General features: G+C 51.8%; 1 protein-coding gene and 1 long non-coding RNA gene across 5 annotated transcripts in view; one reads left to right on the top strand and one right to left on the bottom strand.

Moving 5' to 3' along the window:
• Positions 1-499: 499 nt before the first annotated feature.
• PPCDC (phosphopantothenoylcysteine decarboxylase) overlaps positions 500-21,838 on the bottom strand; it is a 25,646-nt gene continuing 4,307 nt past the window's right edge. For 3 of the 4 annotated variants that reach the window (XM_040257297.1, XM_040257296.1, XM_040257299.1), the window contains exons 2-6: positions 20,867-21,072; positions 6,838-6,933; positions 5,823-5,951; positions 1,971-2,139; positions 500-1,600 (exon numbers count right to left, since the gene is read on the bottom strand). In XM_040257297.1, coding sequence (XP_040113231.1) covers positions 1,515-1,600; positions 1,971-2,139; positions 5,823-5,951; positions 6,838-6,933; positions 20,867-21,049 — 663 coding nt within the window. In that variant the 5' untranslated portion in view covers positions 21,050-21,072 and the 3' untranslated portion in view covers positions 500-1,514. Of the gene's footprint in view, positions 1,601-1,970; positions 2,140-5,822; positions 5,952-6,837; positions 6,934-20,866; positions 21,276-21,838 lie in introns of all 4 variants that reach the window. The other variant, XM_040257298.1, reaches the window with a different exon arrangement.
• Positions 1,819-21,838, top strand: part of LOC120875479 — a 24,997-nt gene continuing 4,977 nt past the window's right edge. The window contains exons 1-2 of the long non-coding RNA XR_005723970.1: positions 1,819-1,889; positions 2,491-2,498. This is a non-coding gene — a long non-coding RNA (uncharacterized LOC120875479). The remainder of the gene's footprint in view (positions 1,890-2,490; positions 2,499-21,838) is intronic.

Below are 21,838 nucleotides of genomic sequence, written 5' to 3'. Positions count from 1 at the left end.
AACAGCACATTTTGAAAGCATCAATTTTTTGGTGCTCGGCCTTCTTTATGGTCCAACTTGGGGCCCTTCCAAGGCATTTCTACCCTTCAGCAGTCTGAGGGCATGCAGGGCAGGTAGCCACTCACAGCAGCCTGGAAGTCAAGAGGGCCAGAAGCCAGCCCCAACTTCAGCTCCAGTCAAACAAGCTTCTCCCCCGACAGCAGTAGGTCAAAGGCAGGTTAGCGGAGGACTCCTGGGGCAGAGCTTGTTATCTCTGGAGTATGCTGCTGCGGAGGCGGGCACAGACACTGAGGCCCCATCTTAGGCACAGCAAAGCTCATGAGGACGACACCAGGAAGCAAGGGGCCTGGGTTCTAGGGCAGGGTCCAACCCTGCTGGCTGTGTGCCTGTCACTTATATAAAGTGCACATCTGCTTGCGGTCCACGATTTTGTTTTTCCCAAAATGACACGGTCTGTTTCAGTAAACGTTAGAAAAGCTCACTGGTATGAATACGTATCTAGTTTTAACTTCCATTTTATTTGACATTTACTATGTGAGAGGCAGTGAAAGTATTAGTCGCTTTAGTCAGGTCCAACTCTTTGCGACTCCATGGATTATAGCCCACTAGGCTTCTCTGTCCAGAGGACTCTCCAGGCAAGAATACTAGAGTGGGTTGCCATGCCCTCCTCCAGCGTGAGAGGCAGTCGGGTGGGCATTTTATACACAATATCTTATTAAGTCCTCTCAACAATTCCATGAGGCTAGGATAATACAGATGAGGAAAGGGAGGGTCAGAAAGGCTGAGCCCCAAGCCAAGGTCCCACTGCTGGCAGGCAGCAGAGCTGGGATTGGAACGAGAGGCTGTCTGGCTTCAGAGTCCTTTGCCCCAAGCCACCATATGATGCAAGGACTAAGGAGTGCTGGTCAGTTGCCAGCCTAGACCCTTCCCTGGCCTCTGACCTCTAAACCACAGATAGGCTGCAAGGGAGGACAGCCTCTCAGAAGGCCCCTTTTCTTTATTCTCTGCCACCCCATCTCACAGCATGGTCTGCGGGAAATCTCAAGGTCTGGCCAGCTCACAGGCCTCCCTGTGCCCACTGAGGAGCTGAAGCTCCACAGGCCCGGGGTCTCCAGTTGATGCTGCGGTGTCATTAAGTTGCTCCTTCTAAAAGCAGGTCCCGGGCATGACGATGGATCAAGGTTTCTTGGTCACTCTTAGGTCCCCTTCCCAGAGCACAGGCACACTTCCGCAGCTTGTCCTCTGGCTTGCTGTGCCCATCCTAGGGAAAGGTGGGGAGGAACTCAGGAAAGCAGGTGTCTCCTGGTTGGAAGAAGTTGGGACCTGGGCCTTTGGCCTACTTTGACCTGGGGTAGGTCATGGCCCTCGGGAGGCTCCACAGCAGGCCCAGGCCAGACCAGTACTCGGCAGAAGCAGAAGTCTCACCACATTTTGGCAAAGTCCACTTTCTTCACTGACTTAGCCTGAAAACGCCTCCTGAGTTCAGAGGGACGCGAGTGACAGAAATCCTGGGTTCAGCTCTGCTGGGAGCTGCTGTGCTGGGACAGGACTTCTTTCACTTTGTCCACAATGGTGCCCACCTCAGCCATGGCCCCCAGACCTAGGGAGCAGAATTCTTTTGTGGCCCTGCAGATGGGCAGGGCACCATCCTCCACTCACCCCTGCCCAGCACTCCCCGAGTGTGCCACCCAGAGCCCAGTGCCTGAGAAGGCCAGGACCAGGCCTGAGCCAGATCCGTTGAGTCCCATCAGAGACACCCTGCCCCTAGGACAGGCCCCAGGAATGGTTACAGCAACCACCTTGAACTGTTCGGGCTGCACGCCAGGAAGGATACTGGGCACATTACCTAACAACTCCAAGAGGGAGGAATTACCACTTCCACTTCCCAGGTGAGAGAGCTGAGCTGGAGGTCACAACGGGCTGGGATATGAGGCTGCGGGAATGAGCTGTGAGCCTGGCCAGACACCCACCTTGGTCTCCACAGACCAGCTTCTTGGCCACACAGGGGATCTCGATGTAGCCGAAGGCCTTGAGCTGGCCCACCTGCTGTTCGGTGATGGGGTGCTCCCACATGGCGGTGTTCATCGCCGGGCAGAAGAGTAGGGGTTTGCTGCGGTCCCAGGCCCGGATGACACAGGTCTGTGAAGAAGGACGGGCGTGCCTGCTGCTCTGCCTGCCACCCCTCCCCAGACTTCCCACCTGTTACCCACTGCTTCCAGGCTACAGCCAGCTGTGGGCCTGGGGGCCACTGTCTGCTGTCTCATTACTTAGAGGATGTGTCTCTGGGTCCCTCCCACCTCCCCCTAGGCTCTGACATAGGGCCCAACATACAGGAGCTGCTCCACTAACGCTGGCCATGACCCAGCCACCTCCAAGCATACCTCCACTTCTGTGTAGAAAGGGCTCCTGGTGCCCAAGCATCTGTCTTCCCTACAGCCAGCCATACCTCGTAGCAGCTCTTGCAAAGCTGAGGACCAGGCTGCCAGGCAGGTGGGCCCGTCTACCCCACACTAGCTCTACTTGAGGCCAACTAAAGCGTGGCCATGAGAACAGGTTCCACGGGACCAGACCCTCTCCCACGTGCTATCTCATGAGCCCGCCCTGTGACCCTGTAAAGAAGCTGCTGTCCCACGTCACCGAGGGGAAGCTGCACTTCCAGGAGGTGAGCCGCTACCCAGGGTGACACCCAGACAGTGATCTGGGGGGAAGCTCTGCACAGCACCCAAGTCCTCCACTGCCTCATGTGGTTTCACTACCTCCCGCTGCCAGGCCCCTCCAAGTCAATACCAGAGCAGCTATGAAAAGGACAGACCAGCTCACGGAGTCTTCAGCGCTGTAAGCTTTGCAGTCACACGGACTTGGGTTCAAATCTCGCTGTGCTCTCTGCTGTGACTAGCCATGAGAACTTGAACAAGTCCTTTCATGACAGAAGTCTGAGGTTCCTCTCTGCAAAAGCCCTCTCCCTGGGTGGTCGTGTGGATGGAGGGTGAGAATGCTTATAAAGCTCTTTGCACAGGCTTGGCACAGATACAGGCTCTAGAAATAGTAGGTCCTGTTATTATTACAGACAGGCTCCCTGGGCCAGGGGCTGCCTTGGAGGGAACTAAGCTCAGGGGCCCACAGCAGTGTACTCCCCTGGGCTCTGACAGCTCCAGGCACCTCTGCCTGGGCTGTGGGCCCCTCAGGGAGCCAGTGGTGGGCACACTGCTTCCCTGAAGGGGAGCCTGTCTGGGAAAAGAGGGGGAGTCTAGAGAACAATGCCACGGACGGGCCAGGGAAAATGCCTGCCCTCCTCAGGGCCCCTGGCCTCTCCTGCGACAGGAAGGAAGCGGGTCAGCACACAGCTTCGGGCCCTGGCTGCTCGCGTCATCTCAGACACAGCGCTTGTCTCCCCACCAAGTCCTCGCAGTGGGGCAACCCAGCTGTGAGTGGACAGTTTCAGTCCACACTTCCTCTTGGCCCCGTGCCACCTGCTGTTTCTGCAGAAGCCATGAGCATACCTAGAAGAGTCCCCTGACTCCGTGTGAGGTGGGTGGTGGCAGGGCTGGAGTTTCTAAATGCCCTCAAAGCAAAGCACGCCCACCAGAGCAGAAACTCAACCCCTCTGTGCCCCATACGTCTCCAGCTTTTCCCATCTCATCACAAAGCTCAGCGCTTCCTGGACAAACCACAGCTCCAGCAAACCTTCTGGCGGCAGGAGGACTGAAAGGAGGCATCAGTTCCCACGGTCATTTCTGTCTGGCCAATGCTGTATGTAGCACCTCAGGCTCTGCCCCTGGGAATCCGCTTGGGCTGAGAGAAGGCCTGGATCTGGGATAGGAGACCAGCTGCCAGCTAGACAGGTAACCCAGGGAAGTTATCTCCTCTTTTTGGATCTGCTTGGTTATTTAGCACAAAGAAGGGCCAGAGCCTGAGTGGGCCAGAGGATAGACAGAGATGCATGTCACCCAGGCCCAGGGCCCAGAGACTGGGAACATAGGTTCATACTTAGCACACGGCTCCAGTGCACCCTAAGACCTAGACAGTGTGCACCCCAATTTCAAGGAGAAGGTTTAGAGGAGAGGGGAAGCAGGGCAAGCTCCTTTGGGAGAATATAAGGAAAAAACATCTTTCGAGAGAGAACAGAGCCACAGACCATGACGACAACAGCTTAAACTTTGTAGGATTTGCGGTTCTTTGAAATACTTGCACCTTCAAGTGAAACCTTTGAGGCAAAGGGCCTCAGGCCTGGTCTTGGGAACATATTCTACTGCTCAGCCAACTCAGTAGGGGGGAACTCCAAAGATTCCAGGGAGCGCTGGCAGCTCTGAAGAAAAGAGGAAAGCAGAGCTTTTGGGAGAGAGCAAGGAGTTCTCAGAGAGTTGGCCCAGGGCGGGGCTTAGCTCCTAGAGGTCAGCGTGCCTTGTCACATCAGCTGGCTGAGGAAAGCCTGGACATTTGGTGAGATGGTGCTGGTTACATACAGTGCTGAGGCACCTAGATGAAAGTGACCAGGAGCCTGACCCGTTCTGATGTCCTGTCAACCAGGCACCAGCATTCTTGACAACACGGCCCAAGCCCGCCCTCCTCTGCACTCCCCCACCCCTGTTCCTGCCACACGATCTGTGTCTTGCTCTTCTTCTAACCACCTGTGCTCTAATTCAAATGATGCTTAAATCACTAGCAGCTTCTCTGAGAAGCACATTAAGCACCCATCAACAAGCAAAGAGACTAACCCCTTATCTAAGCCCCCAAAACCTCGACCCAGCTTAGTTAGTCATTTCAGCATATTAAACTCGGAAAACCTTCTGCTGTTAGCGGAAGTAAAATTACTGATTACCTCAGTAATTATTACATGCAATAAGCCTTTACTGAATGCCTACTGTATGCCGGATACTGTGCAACATGGTGATTCCACTGTCAAAGGACCGACATACCACATACCAGAGCATAGGCCAAACCCTCTCCTTCCAGACTGTCAGCTCCCTGTGTCCCGTGTGTCTGTCCACATAGGGCCTGGTCCCTGGCAGGTAAAAAAGCTGGAAGAATGAGGGAAGGAGGGTGACACGAAGGAGGTGGGAAGGATAGGGAACACACCCAGTCTTCCCAGTATGTTCATGTAAACAAAGGCTCCTTAAGGACAGCAGCTCCCTGGAGGTCCTTCAAGCCGAAGATGATCCCCACTCTACAGCTGGACTTCTATTCCTCTCCTCCACCTCGAGCCTCTTGCCCTGTCTCCTTTCTTCCCCTTTAATTTCCCACAATTTCAGGGAAACTACCTCTCAGCCTTTTGGTTAAAAGTACAGGAGAGAGATAAGTGTGCCTGGGACATGCATGAGGAGGCAAACACTCTTATCTGTTTGCCCCCATGGATAGCCAGGTCTTAGTGGGAAGGCAGAGCTAAGTGGGACCAGCAACAGAGCTGGGCAGGGAGACCAGGGGGAAAGCATGTGGAGGGCAGCCCATGGGCATGAGCACCCAGGGGCCTGAGGGGTGCACACCTCAGAGGGCACTCGCAAGTCAAGTCCACCCATCGGGACCCAGGCCATCTGGCCACCTGCTGGAGCACAAGTAGGCCAAGTGGAGGGCGGTCCAGGGGACTGTGTTCTGAGCAAACCAGCCCACCATACAGAGATTCCCAGGTGAGAAGACTGTTCAGAAGAAGCCTGCAGCTGCCCACTCCAGTGTTCTTGCCGGGAGAATCCCAGGGACAGGGGAGCCTGGTGGACTGCTGTCTCTGGGGTCGCACAGAGTCGGACACGACTGAAGTGACTTAGCAGCAGCAGCAGCAGCCCATGCTGAGCATGGCCCCGGGAGGCAGGCAGGCCCGGCGAGTCACTCACAAGCAAGTTGTCACAGATGCCACTGGCCACCTTCCCCAGAGTGTTGGCATCAAGGGGCGCCACCAGCATGAGGTCCGCCCACCTCCTCAGGTCAATGTGGAGAACTGGGTCGGATCGGCACTTCCACATCTGGCAGGGCGAAGGAAGTGGGGTCACTGGGCCGGCCACCCTCAGAGTGGAGGGAGGAGGGGCCGGTGCGATTTGAGGGCCAACACAGACCTGGGGCACTGAGTCAGGAACCCAAGGGAGACCACCCAAACGCCCCCCCACCCCAGTTCACCGCCACCCCTTTGGCAGCTACGCTGGTGAACCCTGGCTGCGACGCCAACGGCCTGAGAGAAACCAGGCCTGAGGAAACAAACACCCCTTGTCTCTCTGAGTTATTCCCTTTATGGTTTGGTTTTCAAGAGGACTGACATCTGGCAGGGAAGTCCTGGCCTGTCTGCTTGAGGCGGATGCTTGGGTTGTCCAAGCCAGTGGAAAGGCTCTGGGCGGTGAGAAACGGAGGGGGCGGGGGGCGGCGGGGAGACAGGCCAGCCAGAAATGTTCTAGGCTGAGAATGTTTAAAAATGCCTGGCAGGGCACCCCTGTGGGGCCCACACTTGACGTCTGGTGAATCGACCAGAGCCTGCCCCGGCGCGGGAGAGCAGCAGGGCAGCCCGGCAGCCGTGGGAAGTGAGGCGTTCCCGGCGGCCCTGACGCTGGGAGCCACGTGGATGAGGGTGGTGGGAACAGGGCTCCTCTGTGGTTTCATCAGCCCAGATAAGTACAAGGACACTCAACCCCAGGCACGGGGCCAATGCTGAGCTCTGCCTGGGGTGGGAGGAGACTGCGGGCCTCCTGCAGGCCAGAAGCTAGACAGATGTTTTCCTCATCGCCTCTGCCCAGAGGCCCTGGCTGCGGACCTGAGCCTAGCCTGTCTGCCCCGGCCGCCAGGACCATAGGCTGCAGGAAGGACTGTCTTGTCCCGCTGATACGGACACGAGGGAGCCCAGCCCCGGGGCCCAGCACTGACCTCCCATTCATCAGCGTCGCTGTAGACGGTGACAGGAACATCCCGGGCGCTGTAAAAATGTTTGGCTCTCTCGGTTGTGACCACGGCTACTTCCAGCTGTCACCAAGAGAAGTGTTGGGGCGGGGTTGAGGGGGAGAAGGAAAGAGAAACCGTTACCAGAGCCCCCAACCTAGAGGCCACATGGGGCCAGGCCAGGCCAGGTGAGAGCTTTCTTCACAGCCTGGCTGCAGAGAGGGCTTCTCCCTCGGAGGCAGTGAGCCCTGAGTTTGCACAGTTACTTCCGCTGTCACCCAAAGGTCAAGCCTCTCCAGGTGTAGCCGTTTCACTTCCCCATCGGAGGGGCTGCCGAGGAATGAGTCACACAACTGCCCAGCGTATATAAAGCTGCAGGCTCCAGCCACTCAGGCAGGGACAGACCAGGGCAGGCAGGAGGGGGCCCCCCCAGGAGGCTCCCGGGTCCTGAGCTCTGGGCTACACCACAGGTCTGCCCTCTGCAGGCCAAGGCACTAGGGAGCCAGGCCCTGCACGTGGTGTCTGCAGCCACAGCCCAGCGAGCAGGCAAGCAGAGTCCCTCCCGGGACTTCTAGGAACAGGCTTCATGGGCTCTTGCTGCAGACAGGCTCCAGGAAAACCAAACCCTAGTGCCCGACACCCACGGGGCAAGAGTGATGGTTACCCTCGAGTTATTCATTTAGTAGATAAATTAATAACGCAAACAAGGGGGATGGCTAACAGAACAGAAATAGCACATGACAGTGTGAATGACACCAGACCCATTTCCATGACTGGTAAACTGAGATGCCAGACTAACAGGCAGACAGAGGAAAGGGGCTCAGAAGAGGTGGCTAAGAGGGGAGGGGTGTAGGAAATTACATCTTTGGGGGACATTTATCCAGGAGGGGAAAAAGTCAAGGGTAATAGGACAGAACTAACCAGGGGTATCACTGGGGACAGTGTCTGGGCCAGAGGTGCTATACTGCCTTGATGTTGCTATTCAGTCGCTAAGTCATGAACTGCAGCACTCCAGGCTTCCCTGTCCTCCACTACCTCCCGGAATCTGCTCGACTTCACGTCTACTGAGTCAGTGCGGCTGCCCAACCATCTCATCCTCTGCTCCCCCCTTCTCCTCTTGCCCTTAATCTCTCCCAGCATCAGGTCTTTTCCAATGAGTCAGCTGTTCACATCAGGTGGCCAAAATATTGGAGCTTTAGCATCAGTCCTCCCAATGAATATTCAGGGTTGATTTCCTTTAGGATTGACTGATTTGATCCCCTTGCAGTCAAAGGGATTCTCAAGAGTCTTCTCCATGTGGCCTACATGGGGGTTATAAACATTTTTAAGTCAAAAAACATTAGGTTTGCCCAAAAGTTCATTTGAGTTCTTCTGTAAGATGTTATGGGAGGTTTCACATAGAAAATCCAATGTTCTGGTTTCTCTCAAAAGCTCTGGCACTGCGGGGGCCACGCTGCTGCTTGACTTGAGTTGGTGGTGCTGAGCAACGGCTGCCTTCTTGGATGGGCTGTGCCCGCGCCATCTCCACCTAGTCCCTGCCACTCCCTATCATCCTGCCAAAGCTCCCTCTCCTCATTTGTTTCCCACCTTCTGTGGGTTGTGGGACACCGCTCTGCACAGCATCTGAGAGTGAAGCTGGAAGCAGGGAGCAGAAGTCTCAGAGACAGGCTGTGGAAGAGCTTCAGAAGGTCTGGGGCTCCCAGCCGTGCAGCAGAGCTCGCAGACTCGTCCATCCTCCTGCTCCCTCCTGGGAACCTACCAGCCGCCAAATGTGCATAGGACCTCCTGCTCCTGCTGAGCAGGGGAGTCCCTTCCAGGAGAGCCCTGAAGGAGCCTGGTCCAGTTCCGAGCAAGGTGGCAAAGGAACAGGGCTGCTGTCCCCCACAGAATCCAGCCCTGAAGATGTCACAGGACCAGCACAGGTGAAGAGAACGGAAAAAGGCAGGATGATGCTGAGACTCTTAAGACCCAAGACAGTAATGAGGTAAGGTATGGGGCCAAATAAATGAGAAGGAACCACAAGAAGAATATATAACTTTCAAACCAGCAGAAGAAAATTCAATCTACACAATAAAGGAACGGGAAAGGAAAGAAACAAAAAAGTAGTGAGAATACACGATAAGTAGAAAGCATTAAATAAGATGGAAGAAGTAAGTCCTAATAGAATAGCAATTATAGTAATTATATAATTGGCTAAACTCCCTGATTAAGATTCAGACTCTCATATTGGATGTTTTAAAATCCATCAATCACATTAAAATGTCTTAAAAGACACACTTAAAAAGATATATAAAGCTTAAAAGAATAAACATGCAATTAGATAAAGTGGATTAAACTGTTTCCTGTCAAAAAGCCCACTGAAATAAAAGCAAAGGGATTTTTTTTAAAGGTATGAACACCCAGAACAAAGAGAAGAGGACAAAAAGAAAAACCCAGCAGTTAAGATATGTTAACACATAACATATGGAAATGGAAAGAGGCATTAACAGATCAGATCAGACAGGACCAGATGCTCTTTTTTTTTTTTTAATGAACATTCAGTGAACAAAAAAGAACTCTTAGAAATTAAAAGTACAAATAGTCAAAGAAAAAATTCAACCTAAGTTTAGAAGAAATTTTTCAAAAAGGAGAACATAAAGAGATGGATAATAGTATTAAAAAAAGAGAGAAAATCAGAAGACCAACTTAAGAGGTCCAAAATCTGACTAATAATGAGTTACTGAAGGGGAGAAATAAAATAAAGGGGTGAAAATTACAAAAGAAATAAAATGAAATTTCCCCAAACTGAAGAACTCTGAGGCTGGAACCATCTGTTCTGACCACAGGGCTCTGAGAAGGTGGCACGCAGTTAGGCTCAAGGAACCTGGAGTCTCACTTCCCGGCCCCCACCGAGGGTTGGTCAGAGGAGCCTGAGCCCACACCAGCTCTGGAAGCCACATCCTCCTGAATTGACGTATACAGGGTTTGCAATCAGCAAAACCTCAGGAGTTCTTCTCCCCCATGTTGCTGCTAAACCACAAGCCCCAAACTCTACCTGCACTGTTACTTTCCCAAAAGAAGTCCCTGACATTTCCCTGGTGAATTCCGCCTTCCCAGAGCTGGCCCACTGTTTCTGCTCCGCCAGTGAAGAGCTCCTAAAATCTCAATCCTGTTCCCCCTGGCCTGTTCTCTGCCAGTACCACTGTCAACAGTCCCAAGACACAAATCCAAATCACGAAAAGAACGAGGTCAAGAGCAGGGGCCTTCCCCAAGGTCCATACAGGGTTTGGCATGGGAAAGAATCAAGAATGAACCCTGGGCTTCCCTGGAGGTGCAGTGGACAAGAATCTGCCTGCCAATGCAGGGGACACGGGTTTGCTCCCCGGTCCAGGAAGATTCCGCACGCCTTGGAGCAACGAAGCCCCTGCACCACTGAGTTCACGTGCTGCAACTACTCAAGCCGGTGTGCCTAAAGCCTGTGCTCCACGAGAAGCCACGGCAAAAAATAAATAAATAAAAAAGAGAGAGGCCAAGGCAATGAGAACTGCACCCTGCAACGAGAAAGTGGCCCCTGCTTACCTCAACTAGAGAAAAGTTCACGTGCAGCAACCAAGACCCACAACAGCCAAAAATAATAATAAAATAAATTTTAAAAAAAAGAGAACAAACTTTTCCAAGTACGACCTGTAGGTCACCAACCACAGCCTCAGCACACCAGGACAAAACTTGCCCAATTCAGGAGATGAATCACCGAAACTGGGTCAAGTCTCTTCTACCACCATTAATTCTTTTTCAAGTTCAAAAGAAAAAACTAGAAACAAAGTTAGGACTCAAGAATCCCCCACCCTACCCCAGGTTACACCACTGGCCTCTGGAACCGGGCATTGTTTCATTGTTTTTCCCAAATATGTGCATCAGTCATTTCCGTCATCCTGAGTTTTCACTGCAAGCTTCAGGTCACTCTGGTGACTTCTGGACCATATTCTTGCTTCATCTTTGGTTATTATGTCCTCCTTCCCATTTAACTGCTTTCCCATTTCCTTCAACAGAGAGCTTCCCTGGTAGCTATATCAGCTTCTGGTCACTGCCTTCTTTTCTTTAAGGGATTGATTACTTTCTTTTATTTCTAAGAACTTCCTGACTATCCTGGACAGTTTGCCCCTTAAGATCACCCCAATTCATTCTATTCTGAAATTTGAAAAGCTGCTTCCTGAAGAGCTAGTTGCCCTGCTCTCCCCTCTCTTCTAACTCTGCCCTGCTCTCCCCAGGCTCTCCAAACAGTCTGCCAGTTCTCAAAGTGAGGACTGTGCCTATGGCCAGCCTTCAGAAACATCCCCAGTTTGGTGATGGCCCTGTTAGGGGCTCCCTCCTCCATCAGCTCTACCCTTCCCTTCCCTCTACATGCCCTTCACCATCTCCCCCGGCTCCTGGGGGAGTTCCAACCAGGGGTCCAGGTAGGCCTCCCACCCTGGTCCACTGCTACTACTTGAGATCTTTCCCTTAAGCTCCTCCCTAGTCTCTCTGGCTACCCTCCCAGGTTACACAGTCATTGTTAGGGAGCTTCTTGGGGTGAATGTCTTTATACAGAGTTATGTGAAGAGTATGTGATGAGCCATCATTCCCAATGGCCCTCCCTTGACCCCTATAAAGCAGCCACGTCTCCTTGGCAGTGACCCTGACCCCAGTGTTGTCTGGCAGGCCCAGGCTAGTTTTTCTGGTTTTAGAGGGATGTCACTTGATATGATTCTTCAGTCCCATGGGCTTTGTTCTTTCCTTTTCATTCACTCTGTAAAAAGGTTCTGGGAGCCAAGAGCTAGGCCCTGGGTTTCCATACACTTTTTTTTTTTTTTTCCTCACAAAAAAGGCATGTCGTGTTACCTTCTGAGATACTAAATAACTTGGACTATTCATTCATTCACCCTGACCTTTCCCTCAGCAAATGCTAAGGAGCCTTGGCAGAGCAGAAAACTCCTGAGGACAGGAACCCTCCTTGGCTTCCTCTTACACCCTTCTGGGTCCTGGGAGAAGCAAGGCTGGACATTAAAACAGTCTCACACACACTTCAGAGTTCCTGAAAGGCAGCTCTGTGCTTGGCCCCCTGGTGACAGATCTGCCAACAGTTTCTGTCTTAATATTTTTAACCTGAGCCTCTGTGTGATGTGACCAAGGCGTGGCCAGGCCCTATAGTATAAGCTGCCTACATTTTGCTTAGCATTTATGGAGATTCCTTCCTGAAACTAGTCGGAAAGTCTGGTGTTCTTTCTCTGTTAAAAACACATCAGCAATCCCATCTGGGGGTCCTGGGGAGTCAGGGAGGGGAAATGGGAAACAGAATTTGGGGCAATTCCTCTACTTCTACGGTTAGGTCCCTGGCCTGGCCCAGGCTCCTTCTGGAGCAGGTATCAAAGGGACCTGTGGAAAAGCATTTGCACAGCCACAGATGAGATCAATCCCATGGCTTGAATGTCCACCTCCGCTCTCATCTCTGGCCTCTACTCACTACAACCATAAGCTAGATGCACCCTTCCTCAAGAATAACCATCCAAAATGACATTGCCCAGGGTTCCCTGGGAGGCAAAACTGCCCCGATGGAGAACCACCACTCTATAGAAATCAGCTAACAAAACTCTCTGCAGCGAAGAAAACACATCACATCTGTGCTGTGCAGGATGGCGGCCTCTAGCCACACATGGCTACTGAACACGTGAGGTGTGGCTGGTGTGACAAGGAGAACTGAACTTCTGGTTTTATTTCATTTTAATAATTTAAGTCTGAATGCAGCTAGTGGCTACTGTATTACATAGCACAGCTCTGGTATATACAAGTAGAGAAGAGCCCCAGCTGGAACCCCTAGCTGAGTGGTTAGAAAAGAGCAGGGGTTCCTACAGGGCATGTGACTACGGCTCCACAGGGGACTGACAAGGACTCCTCAGAGGAAGCACCAGCCATGACCTGACCTGGCACAAGGGGAGGAGTCCAGAGCTCTGGTGGCTTAGTCCTCTGGCTGTCACGCAGCAGAAGACCATGACACTGGGCCTCCCAGTGTTGACACCGGCAGTGCCTGGGGCCTAGGGGCCAGCCAAGCCACTGGCATGACCCTGAGCATGGGGGTGGCGGGTATACTGTAGACGAAAGGGCTCTGGGTGCAGTCAGCACACGGGGTTGGGGGGAAGCTATGGAGGAGGAAGCCTCATTAACAAATCCCCAAGGGAGTTCCGGTTGGCTGAGTGGGTGTTCCAGTGGCTCACAATATCTCTCCACTTGACATTTACTGAGCCCACTACACACACGGCAGCCAGAGCTGGTAGGGGCTTAGGTGTCTGTCTAACAAGTGGGTGGGTGATATATGACCCCTGACTACAAAGCAAGATGGACCAGGCAGGAGTTTACACCTGCCTGGGGATTCCCACCCTCACGGCTGTGGTTAGGTGGAGTAGAGAATGCCCATAATCTGAGCTCTCGAGTCCGCTTGCTGATGGTTGTCAAGAAACCTGGTCTTGAGCCCAGTTCTGCCAGCCCACTGGCTGAGGAATCTGGGGCAAATGCTTTCTCTCTGGCCTGGTTTCCCTCCTGAGCCATGAGCCATCTGGACCATAGGGCCTCCAAGAGCCCCTCCAGCTCACTATACCATCCTAACCTTCTTGTGACCCTTACCCTTTCCCACCAGGCTCTGCCATTCTCTCTTCTGCCTCCAAACTGGCCTCTGGGAGAGCTGCTATTCTTGGCACACGGCCCTTCCTGCCATTCAAGTAGGACCAGGCTGCCAGTCTCTCTGTGCATGCGTGCTAAGTCACTTCACTCACGTCGGACTCTTTGCAACGCTGTGGACTGCAGCCCGCCAGGTTCCTCTGTCCATGGGATTCTCCAGGCAAGAATACTGGAGTGGGTCACCGTGCCTTCCTCCAGGGGATCTTCCCGACCCAGGGATCGAACCTGTGTCTCTTAGGTCTCCTGCACTGGCAGGCAGGTTACCACTAGTGCCACCTGGAAAGCACTCAATCCCTCTGCGTACTTCCCTGACTAAAGAAATTTCTCAAGAATGAAGCTAGAGCAGCCAACTGCAGAGCCTCTCCCTCGGGACGCTGTTCTGGAGTATCAGAGAAGGACCCTGGTGCAGGAGCCCGGGGCTGGCTGCCTCTGTGGCCTGTAGAACTCACTCCCCGGGGGAGCAGGCCAGGGAAGGATGGGGCCAGCCAAGGCAGCAGAAGCCCAAATAAATGCCTCAGAGTGCTACAGCTGAACCAGTTTCCACAGCAGGACCACAGAGCAGGCAGGTGGTCCCTGCCTGGAAAGAAAGGAAAACCTCACACCAGGCCATGTTTCTTCTGCTCTCCTTTCCTGGATGAGATTAAAAAAAAAAAAAGGCATAAAATCACAAAAAACATTCCATGATATCCCCAACAAAAGCTCCACTGACTTTAAAAAATAAAATAAGTACACACAGAGGTTAGAAAATCAAAATAGAACAGAAAGACGTAAAATCCAAGTCTCCTGTCCTGCCCCCATCTCGCCACAAGGGTAACCACCTCCAGAGGGAAAATCGCAACCAGTTAACCTAGACATGTCAACACACAAAAGGAATACTATATGCCAGCAGTGGGCAAAATTTTTCTATAAAGGGCCAGATACTATTTTAGGCTTTGTCACAACTACTCTACTCTGTAGTAGCAAGACTGTAGCATTCAGTTGTCGTTGTTGGTCTAAGTTGTGTCTGACTCTTTGTGACCCCACAGACTGTAGCCCACCAGGCTCCTCTGTACTCCACTATCTCCCAGGGTTTGCTTAAATTCATGTTCACTGAATTGGTGATGCTATCTAACCATCTCATCCTCTGCTGCCCCCTTCTCCTTTGGCCTTCAATCTTTCCCAGCATCAGGGTCTTTTGCAAATGAGTAGACTCTTCACATGAGGTGGCCAAAGTATCAAAGCTTCGGCTTCAGCATCAGTCCTCCTAATGAATATTCAGCACTGATTTCCTTTAGGATTGACTGGTTTGATCTCCTTGCAATCCAAGGGGCTCTCAAGAGTCTCCTCCAGCATCACAATTTGAAAGCATCAAGCCTTCATGATCCAACTCTCAAATCCATACATGACTACTGGAAAAACCATAGCTCTGACTATATGGATGTTTGTTGGCAAAATGATGTCTCTGCTTTTAATATGCTGTCTAGGTTTGTCAGAGTAAACATGCGTCTTAATTTCATGGCTGCAGTCACCATCTGCAGTGATACTGGAGCCCAAGAAAATAAAATCTGTCACTGCTTCCATTTTTCCCCTTCTATTTGCCATGAAGTGACGGCCATAGGCAATACTTAAATGAATGGGTATGGATGTGTCCCAATAAAATGTTATGGACACTGAAATAAAATTTAATATAATTTTATGTGTCACAAAATATTTTTCTTTTCATTTTTTTCAACCATTTTAAAAGGTAAATAGTTTATATTTGTATGGTTTACAAGCCATACAAAAACAGACCACAAGACTCCGGCCAGTGGGCCACACTTTGCTAACCTCAGCACCTTGCTCATTTCACCCGTATCCTGAGGACTACTCCACAGCAGCACATAAGATCCACCCAGGCTCCTGAACGGCTGCCTTGGATTCCATCAAGAGGATGAACCATAACTGGCCCACAGTTCTACTGCTGAATATTTGGTTTGTTTCCATTTTGTTTTAAAATTATAAACGGTGCTAAAGTGAACATGCTTGTGCATTTAGTGAGCTTGCGTACCCCTACAGGATTTCTCACGCTGGGACTCTGGGCAGGTCAGATCTTTTTTATGGCTGCAGTTTTCTTATCCCTGCAGTAAAGTGGGGGCTGGATAATCAACTGATTGATTTCTAAGTCCTCTACAGGACTGTAGGGGACTGCCTTGGAGCAGTCCTCCTCAACTCTGCCTAAGTCATGTGTTCACATGCTTTCATTGAATTCATTTAAGTATTGAACCTACAGGGTTCAATCCTATGGGTGAATCAAGCCCTGTGACCATTTTTGGTTTCTCCAGATATTGCCCAAACAGTCCTCCAGAAAACCAGAAAAGATTTCATTCTGCACATATGCAGGCCTTCTTCCCTCACTGCTTAACAGTCCTGAACGTCCTGACAGGCATTCTGGAAACTTAACGTTCTCTAAGCCGAAGGTCTGCCAACTTCCTGGGTGGGAGGTTTTCTCCACTTTCAGAAATCCTCTTCTGGCTTTCAGCCCTGCTGACACCTGCCCAGCAAAAGCAGACAGAGGTATCTGTCTTCTCCATAGTGAGGAGGGTGTCAACCAAAGGGCACAAACTGACTGAGCTGACTGCTTAATTACAGGACAATTACAGAATGCAAAACAGCCACAGCCCCTACATCCCAGGACCTTCTCTCAGGCTGCCTTTGGGTCCTAGGCCTTTCTGCCCTCACATCTAGAATCGCCTAGCCCTGACGCCAGGAGAGGCCTTAGAAATCAATCAGTTGATTATCCAGCCCCCACTTTACTGCAGGGATAAGAAAACTGAGGCCATTAAAAAAGATCTGACCTGCCCAGAGTCCCAGCGTGAGAAATCCTCTCTGCGCAGCAGCAGCCTCTCTCGAGGGAGGGCTGGCCACCCCCACCACATCCAACTCCTCCCACCTCTCACACAGGCTCCAAGGCTTCTCTGCAGGTGGCCACTCTGGATGATGGCTGGTGTGTGAGGCAGCAATCCAAATTCCTCCCTACCCCACACTCCCTCAGTCTCCCTGGTCTGGCTCCAGGTCAGTGGTCCTCCTGGGAAGTCTGAACACACTGACGAATCAGCAGTTGTGAGCCAGGTCTGTAGAATCACCCAGCTCCTTGCCGCCCACAGCCCAGCTGCTTTTGCTAGCTGTTTGCTGGTCAAAATCTCGGGATCCCCAGGGAGCTCCGGAAAGCATGTGAACACATGACTTAGGCAGAGCTGAGGAGGACTGCTCCAAGGCCCAAAGACTACTCCTGGGGGGTGACTCAGAAGGAGGGCACTGGGGAGATGAGTTCCATCAGGGAGTAGGGGGCAGGGTGGGGGCGAGGGAGGGAAGGCCACCACCCTGGGACCAACACAAGGCAAGCAGGGATCCCCCGTGGGTTACCCACTGGGCCACTCTAGGCGATGTCTACCCACAGGAAGGGAGGGCCGCGGGCCCCCCCACATCAGCAGATAGACGATGGCTCCCCGGCTCCTCTCACGTGGGCTGCCTCAGCAACCCCAACACCCCACACAAGTGGCCGCCCTAAAGGACACGACGACGAGGGAGGAGGAGAGGGTGAAGGGCAGGAAACACACACCGTTAAGTGCTTCCGTGTGCCAGGAGCTGTGCCTAGGCGCTGGCGCAAGACGACAAGTTGTTTCAGCTCTACCCCCCTCCCCGAGCGTTGACGGCAGCCTGAGGGGATGGGTGACAGTCCTCATCTTTATTTTAAAATGACAAAGGCAGGCCCCCAGAGGCTAACTCTGGGAGTCCTCCCTGCTAGATCATTGCCCTTCTGGAGTTGTTCAGCTTCAACTCCAGCCGGAGAGGGGACGCCAAGTCCCGTTCCAGATGTGGCCTGTCGGCAACAGAGGCTACACTAAAAGGCCGGGGGCCGGCTGGAGAGCCTCCCTGCTCCAGGCAACCCTCTCCTCACACCCGGATAAATGCTGGCCAAGTGGGATGGCAGGAAGCGGTAGAGCTGCCATTTCCCTCTGCTCTGAGGCTGCCCATCTGTTTCCTGGGATAGGACTCCCTGCCCCCATCCGGCCCCAGGCCGGAAATTCACTTGCTCTGGGGCTATGGGAAAAGGGAACTGCATGGCTCCCTCCCTCCCCAGAGGGCAGCGGCAGAGGCTGCCTCCTGCCCTCAAGGTTCTTGCTGGCCAGCTCCTACTGAGGGTTCTGGGCACACGAGGAGGGGGCAGGCCAAAGTGGTTCCTGCCCCACCAACACCACTGCCCAGCCTCAGAGCAGCCACAACACCCTCCCCTCTTCGGGCCTGACTGGCATCCCTAGCTGCTTGGAGGGTGAGGTAAGGGGGTGACTTTCTGGGTATACGTTTGTGGAAAGTTTAAAAAAACAGGTTTCCCGCCCCTGCCTGTGCGTCACGACATGGTCATCTGCAAGTGAGCACTGCCCCCTGCTGGACGCTTCGGGTACACCCACCTGTGTCACTGACTTAGGTGCTGAGCAGACATAAGCAAGGAAGAAGCACACCCTGCGCCCTAGCAGTTTCAGTTCAGTTCCGTTCAGTCGCTCAGTCGTGTCCGACTCTCTGCGAGCCCATTAATCGCAGCACGCCAGGCCTCCCTGTCCATCACCAACTCCCGGAGTTCACTCAAACTCACGTCCATCGAGTCCGTGATGCCATCCAGCCATCTCATCCTCGGTCGTCCCCTTCTCCTCCTGCCCCCAATCCCTCCCAGCATCAGAGTCTTTTCCAATGAGTCAACTCTTTGCATGAGGTGGCCAAAGTACTGGAGTTTCAGCTTTAGCATCATTCCTTCCAAAGAACACCCAGGACTGATCTCCTTCAGAATGGACTGGTTGGATCTCCTTGCAGTCTGAGGGTCTCTCAAGCATCCTCTCCAACACCACAGTTCAAAAGTGTCAATTCTTTGGCGCTCAGCTTTCTTCACAGTCCAACTCTCACATCCATACATGACTACTGGAAAAACCATAGCCTTGACTAGACGGACCTTTGTTGGCAAAGTAATGTCTCTGCTTTCGAATATGCTATCTAGGTTGGTCATAACTTTTCTTCCAAGGAGTAAACGTCTTTTAATTTCATGCCTGCAATCACCATCTGCAGTGATTTGGGAGCCCAAAAAAATAAAGTCTGACACTGTTTCCACTGTTTCCTCATCTATTTCCCATGAAGTGATGGGACCAGATGCCATGATCTTTGTTTTCTGAATGTTGAGCTTTAAGCCAACTTTTTCACTCTCCCCTTTCACTTTCATCAAGAGGCTTTTTAGCTCCTCTTCACTTTCTGCCATAAGGGTGGTGTCATCTGCATATCTGAGGTTATTGATATTTCTCCCAGCAATCTTGATTCCAGCTTGTGTTTCTTCTAGCCCAGCGTTTCTCATGATGTACTCTGCATAGAAGTTAAATAAGCAGGGTGACAATATACAGCTTCGATGTACTCCTTTCCCTATTTGAAACCAGTCTCTTGTTCCATGTCCAGTTCTAACTGCTGCTTCCTGACCTGCATACAGGTTTCTCAAGAGGCAGGTCAGGTGCTCTGGTATGCCCATCTCTCGAAGAATTTTCCACAGTTTATTGTGATCCACACAGTCAAAGGCTTTGGCATAGTCAATAAAGCAGAAATAGATGTTTTTCTGGAACTCTCTTGCTTTTTCAGTGATCTAGCGGATGTGGCAATTTGATCTCTAGTTCCTCTGCCTTTTCTAAAACCAGCTTGAACATCTGGAAGTTCACAATTCACGTACTGCTGAAGCCTAGTTGGCAGAATTTTGAGCATCACTTTACTAGCGTGTGAGATGAGTGCAATTGTGTGGTAGTTTGAGCATTCTTTGGTATTGTCTTTCTTTGGGATTGGAATGAAAACTGAACTTTTCCGGTCCTGTGGCCACTGCTGAGTTTTCCAAATTTGCTGGCATATTGAGTGCAGCACTTTCACAGCATCATATTTCAGGATTTGAAATAGCTCAACTGGAATTCCATCACCTTCACTAGCTTTGTTCAACACCCCACAAAACTAGCATCACAAATTGTGTCAAAGGTCATGTGTGGTTCCCCAGCTTGGTCAAGATTCTCTTCTTAACCAAACATTAGTCAGTCTCTTTTGAGCCACTTTGCAACTAGGCCTGTCCCCAGGCTTCATCCTCCTGAGCACGATTTCTGCTGCTACACTGGTTTACTACCCAGAATCTTACACCCTCGCTATGTGATCAGTCTGGATATCTCACCAGGCTCCTCATTCCCCAACACTCCCTAGACGATGTCTGACCACCTGGGCTGCCTTCAGAGAGAATCAGCCAGGACAGTATGCTAAAATCTCCCTTAGCCTGATGTTTCTTCTTAATTTTACATACATACATACACACACATACACACCACTCCTTGGCTACAAAGCTTCACTTTTCCTTGCTGTATTCATAATTAAACACAATTCTATACTGAGGTCTAATTTCCCTTATCACAATAGTTTTCCTGAATAAAATCCCACTTCTGGTCTTTCTTTAATACATCAAGTGAACAAAACCACATGGGCTGAGGCAGGCTAGGAAGGCTTTTACGTGAAGTGTTTGTGAAGAAACTGAAAGGGCAAGGAAAAGTAGGGAGGGTGGCACAGCCTGGAAGGGGCTGGCCCAAAGGAAAGGCCATCAGGGGCTGCTAGAAGGAACAGACCAACAAAGGGCCTAGGATATATAAAGAAGTGGGGTTATCACTTGCTGGCTTTCACATTTTTTAAAGCCTTCAACTTTTCCCACAAAAGAATCTGCCCTGAACCCCATACATAAAACTGATCAACGATGAGGTGACCTGACCAACAGCAAGGGGCTAAGCCCACCACCTCTGGCACGCCATGGTGGTCTCTGGACATCTCTGGGCACCTGAAGGAGCAGAGTTTGAAACCAGAGCTGCAGGCAACAAGGAGTCGCTAAGGTTCCAGTGCATTTGGACTGACAGGACAGCCACGGTGTCCAACAAGGAAGGAGGACAGAGCAGAAATGTCCAGGATGGAGTGAAAGCTGGGAGCCCAGGGCCACCAGGGGGCGCTGAGAACTTGCCACACTTCAGCCAGCCCTTTTCCACACCAGGACCTCAGGGAACTGAAGGTCAGTGTTTGGGAAGCCGAATCCTCCATTCACCAGTGTTCCTTTCCCAGTCTCCACTCACTCTGTGTCTATCTAATCTAGTTCCTGGTTATACTGTCCCACTCATCTCTGTCTGCTGCGTCCCCCACATATCAATGTACACAGAGGACTTCCACAAACACCATGATTAAGAAAAGGAAAACCCTGTGTACTGCACAAAAATGGGCTGGCCCCAGCGCACTAGCTCTCTAATGTCAGAGGCTGTCTCGTAAGGATACTCACATCAGGAATGTCCAAAAGCTTTGACACCAGAAGAGGCAACTTCAGGGCTGCAACACTCCCAGTGACTCCCACAAGAACATGGAACTGTCTTCTCAAGGGTGCAGCAGCTGAACATGTGGCCCTTAGTTCCATGTGGGGTCCAGTGGCTTCGAGTCCTGGGAGCCTGCCAGAATTGGGCTCCATAAAGCTCTGTCAGGATTTAGGATCTAAAAGCAGAACAGGGCACCTGCTTCATTCATACATTCAACCAAAATGTATTGAACACCCTGTGTTAGATGCCAGGCCAGATGCTGGGGCTCCCCAGGGGTCAATAATCCCAGCTTCTGGGAGCAGTTTGATGAGGCCAGATGCCCCTACCCCACATCAGTCTGTCACACTGTAATATGGTCGGTGCCAAGTAGACAGAAACCTAAAAAGATAAAGTAACATTCAGGTTGAGTCCTGTAGTACGAGGAAGTTTTTCAGAGAAGAAAATAACTTCGCAAGAAGAGCAATCTTGCAAAAGTGAAGAGGCCTGAAGGAGGGTGGCAGGTTTGGGGAACAAAGAGTAGCTTAGCAGTGAGGTAAAAGTGTGATGAGGGGGCGGTGGGGTGGGCAGGAGGTCAGGCTGCAAAATCAGGTCAAGGACTAAGTGTCAAGGGTAGTGAGGGCCAGGGTGGTTTTTCATTTTAGAAAGACAGTGCCAGTGCTGGTAAGAAGTCTGGAGGGCACCTTGGTGGTGAAGAGACTAGAGGGGGCAGACGAAGAAGGAGCCGCTGCCATGGGCTGGGCTGACTGAAGACTGGCAGGGCAGGTTCCAAGGGTGCCTATGGGGTGGACCCCTGGGCAACAAAGGGGTTTGGGTGCTCCAGGGAGGGATTTGCCTCTCTGTCCCTTTCCCTGTGGATTAGGCACCACCCTACAATTCCAAGGCCAAGAAGAGACAGCGTAAAAAGGATAAAGGCCACCCCATGAGATTAGCTGCTTGGTTTC

This window comes from Oryx dammah, unplaced genomic scaffold, assembly GCF_014754425.2.
Source record: "Oryx dammah isolate SB20612 unplaced genomic scaffold, SCBI_Odam_1.1 HiC_scaffold_16, whole genome shotgun sequence".
Lineage (NCBI taxonomy): Eukaryota > Metazoa > Chordata > Mammalia > Artiodactyla > Bovidae > Oryx > Oryx dammah.
This window is presented reverse-complemented; position numbering and strand designations above follow the sequence as displayed.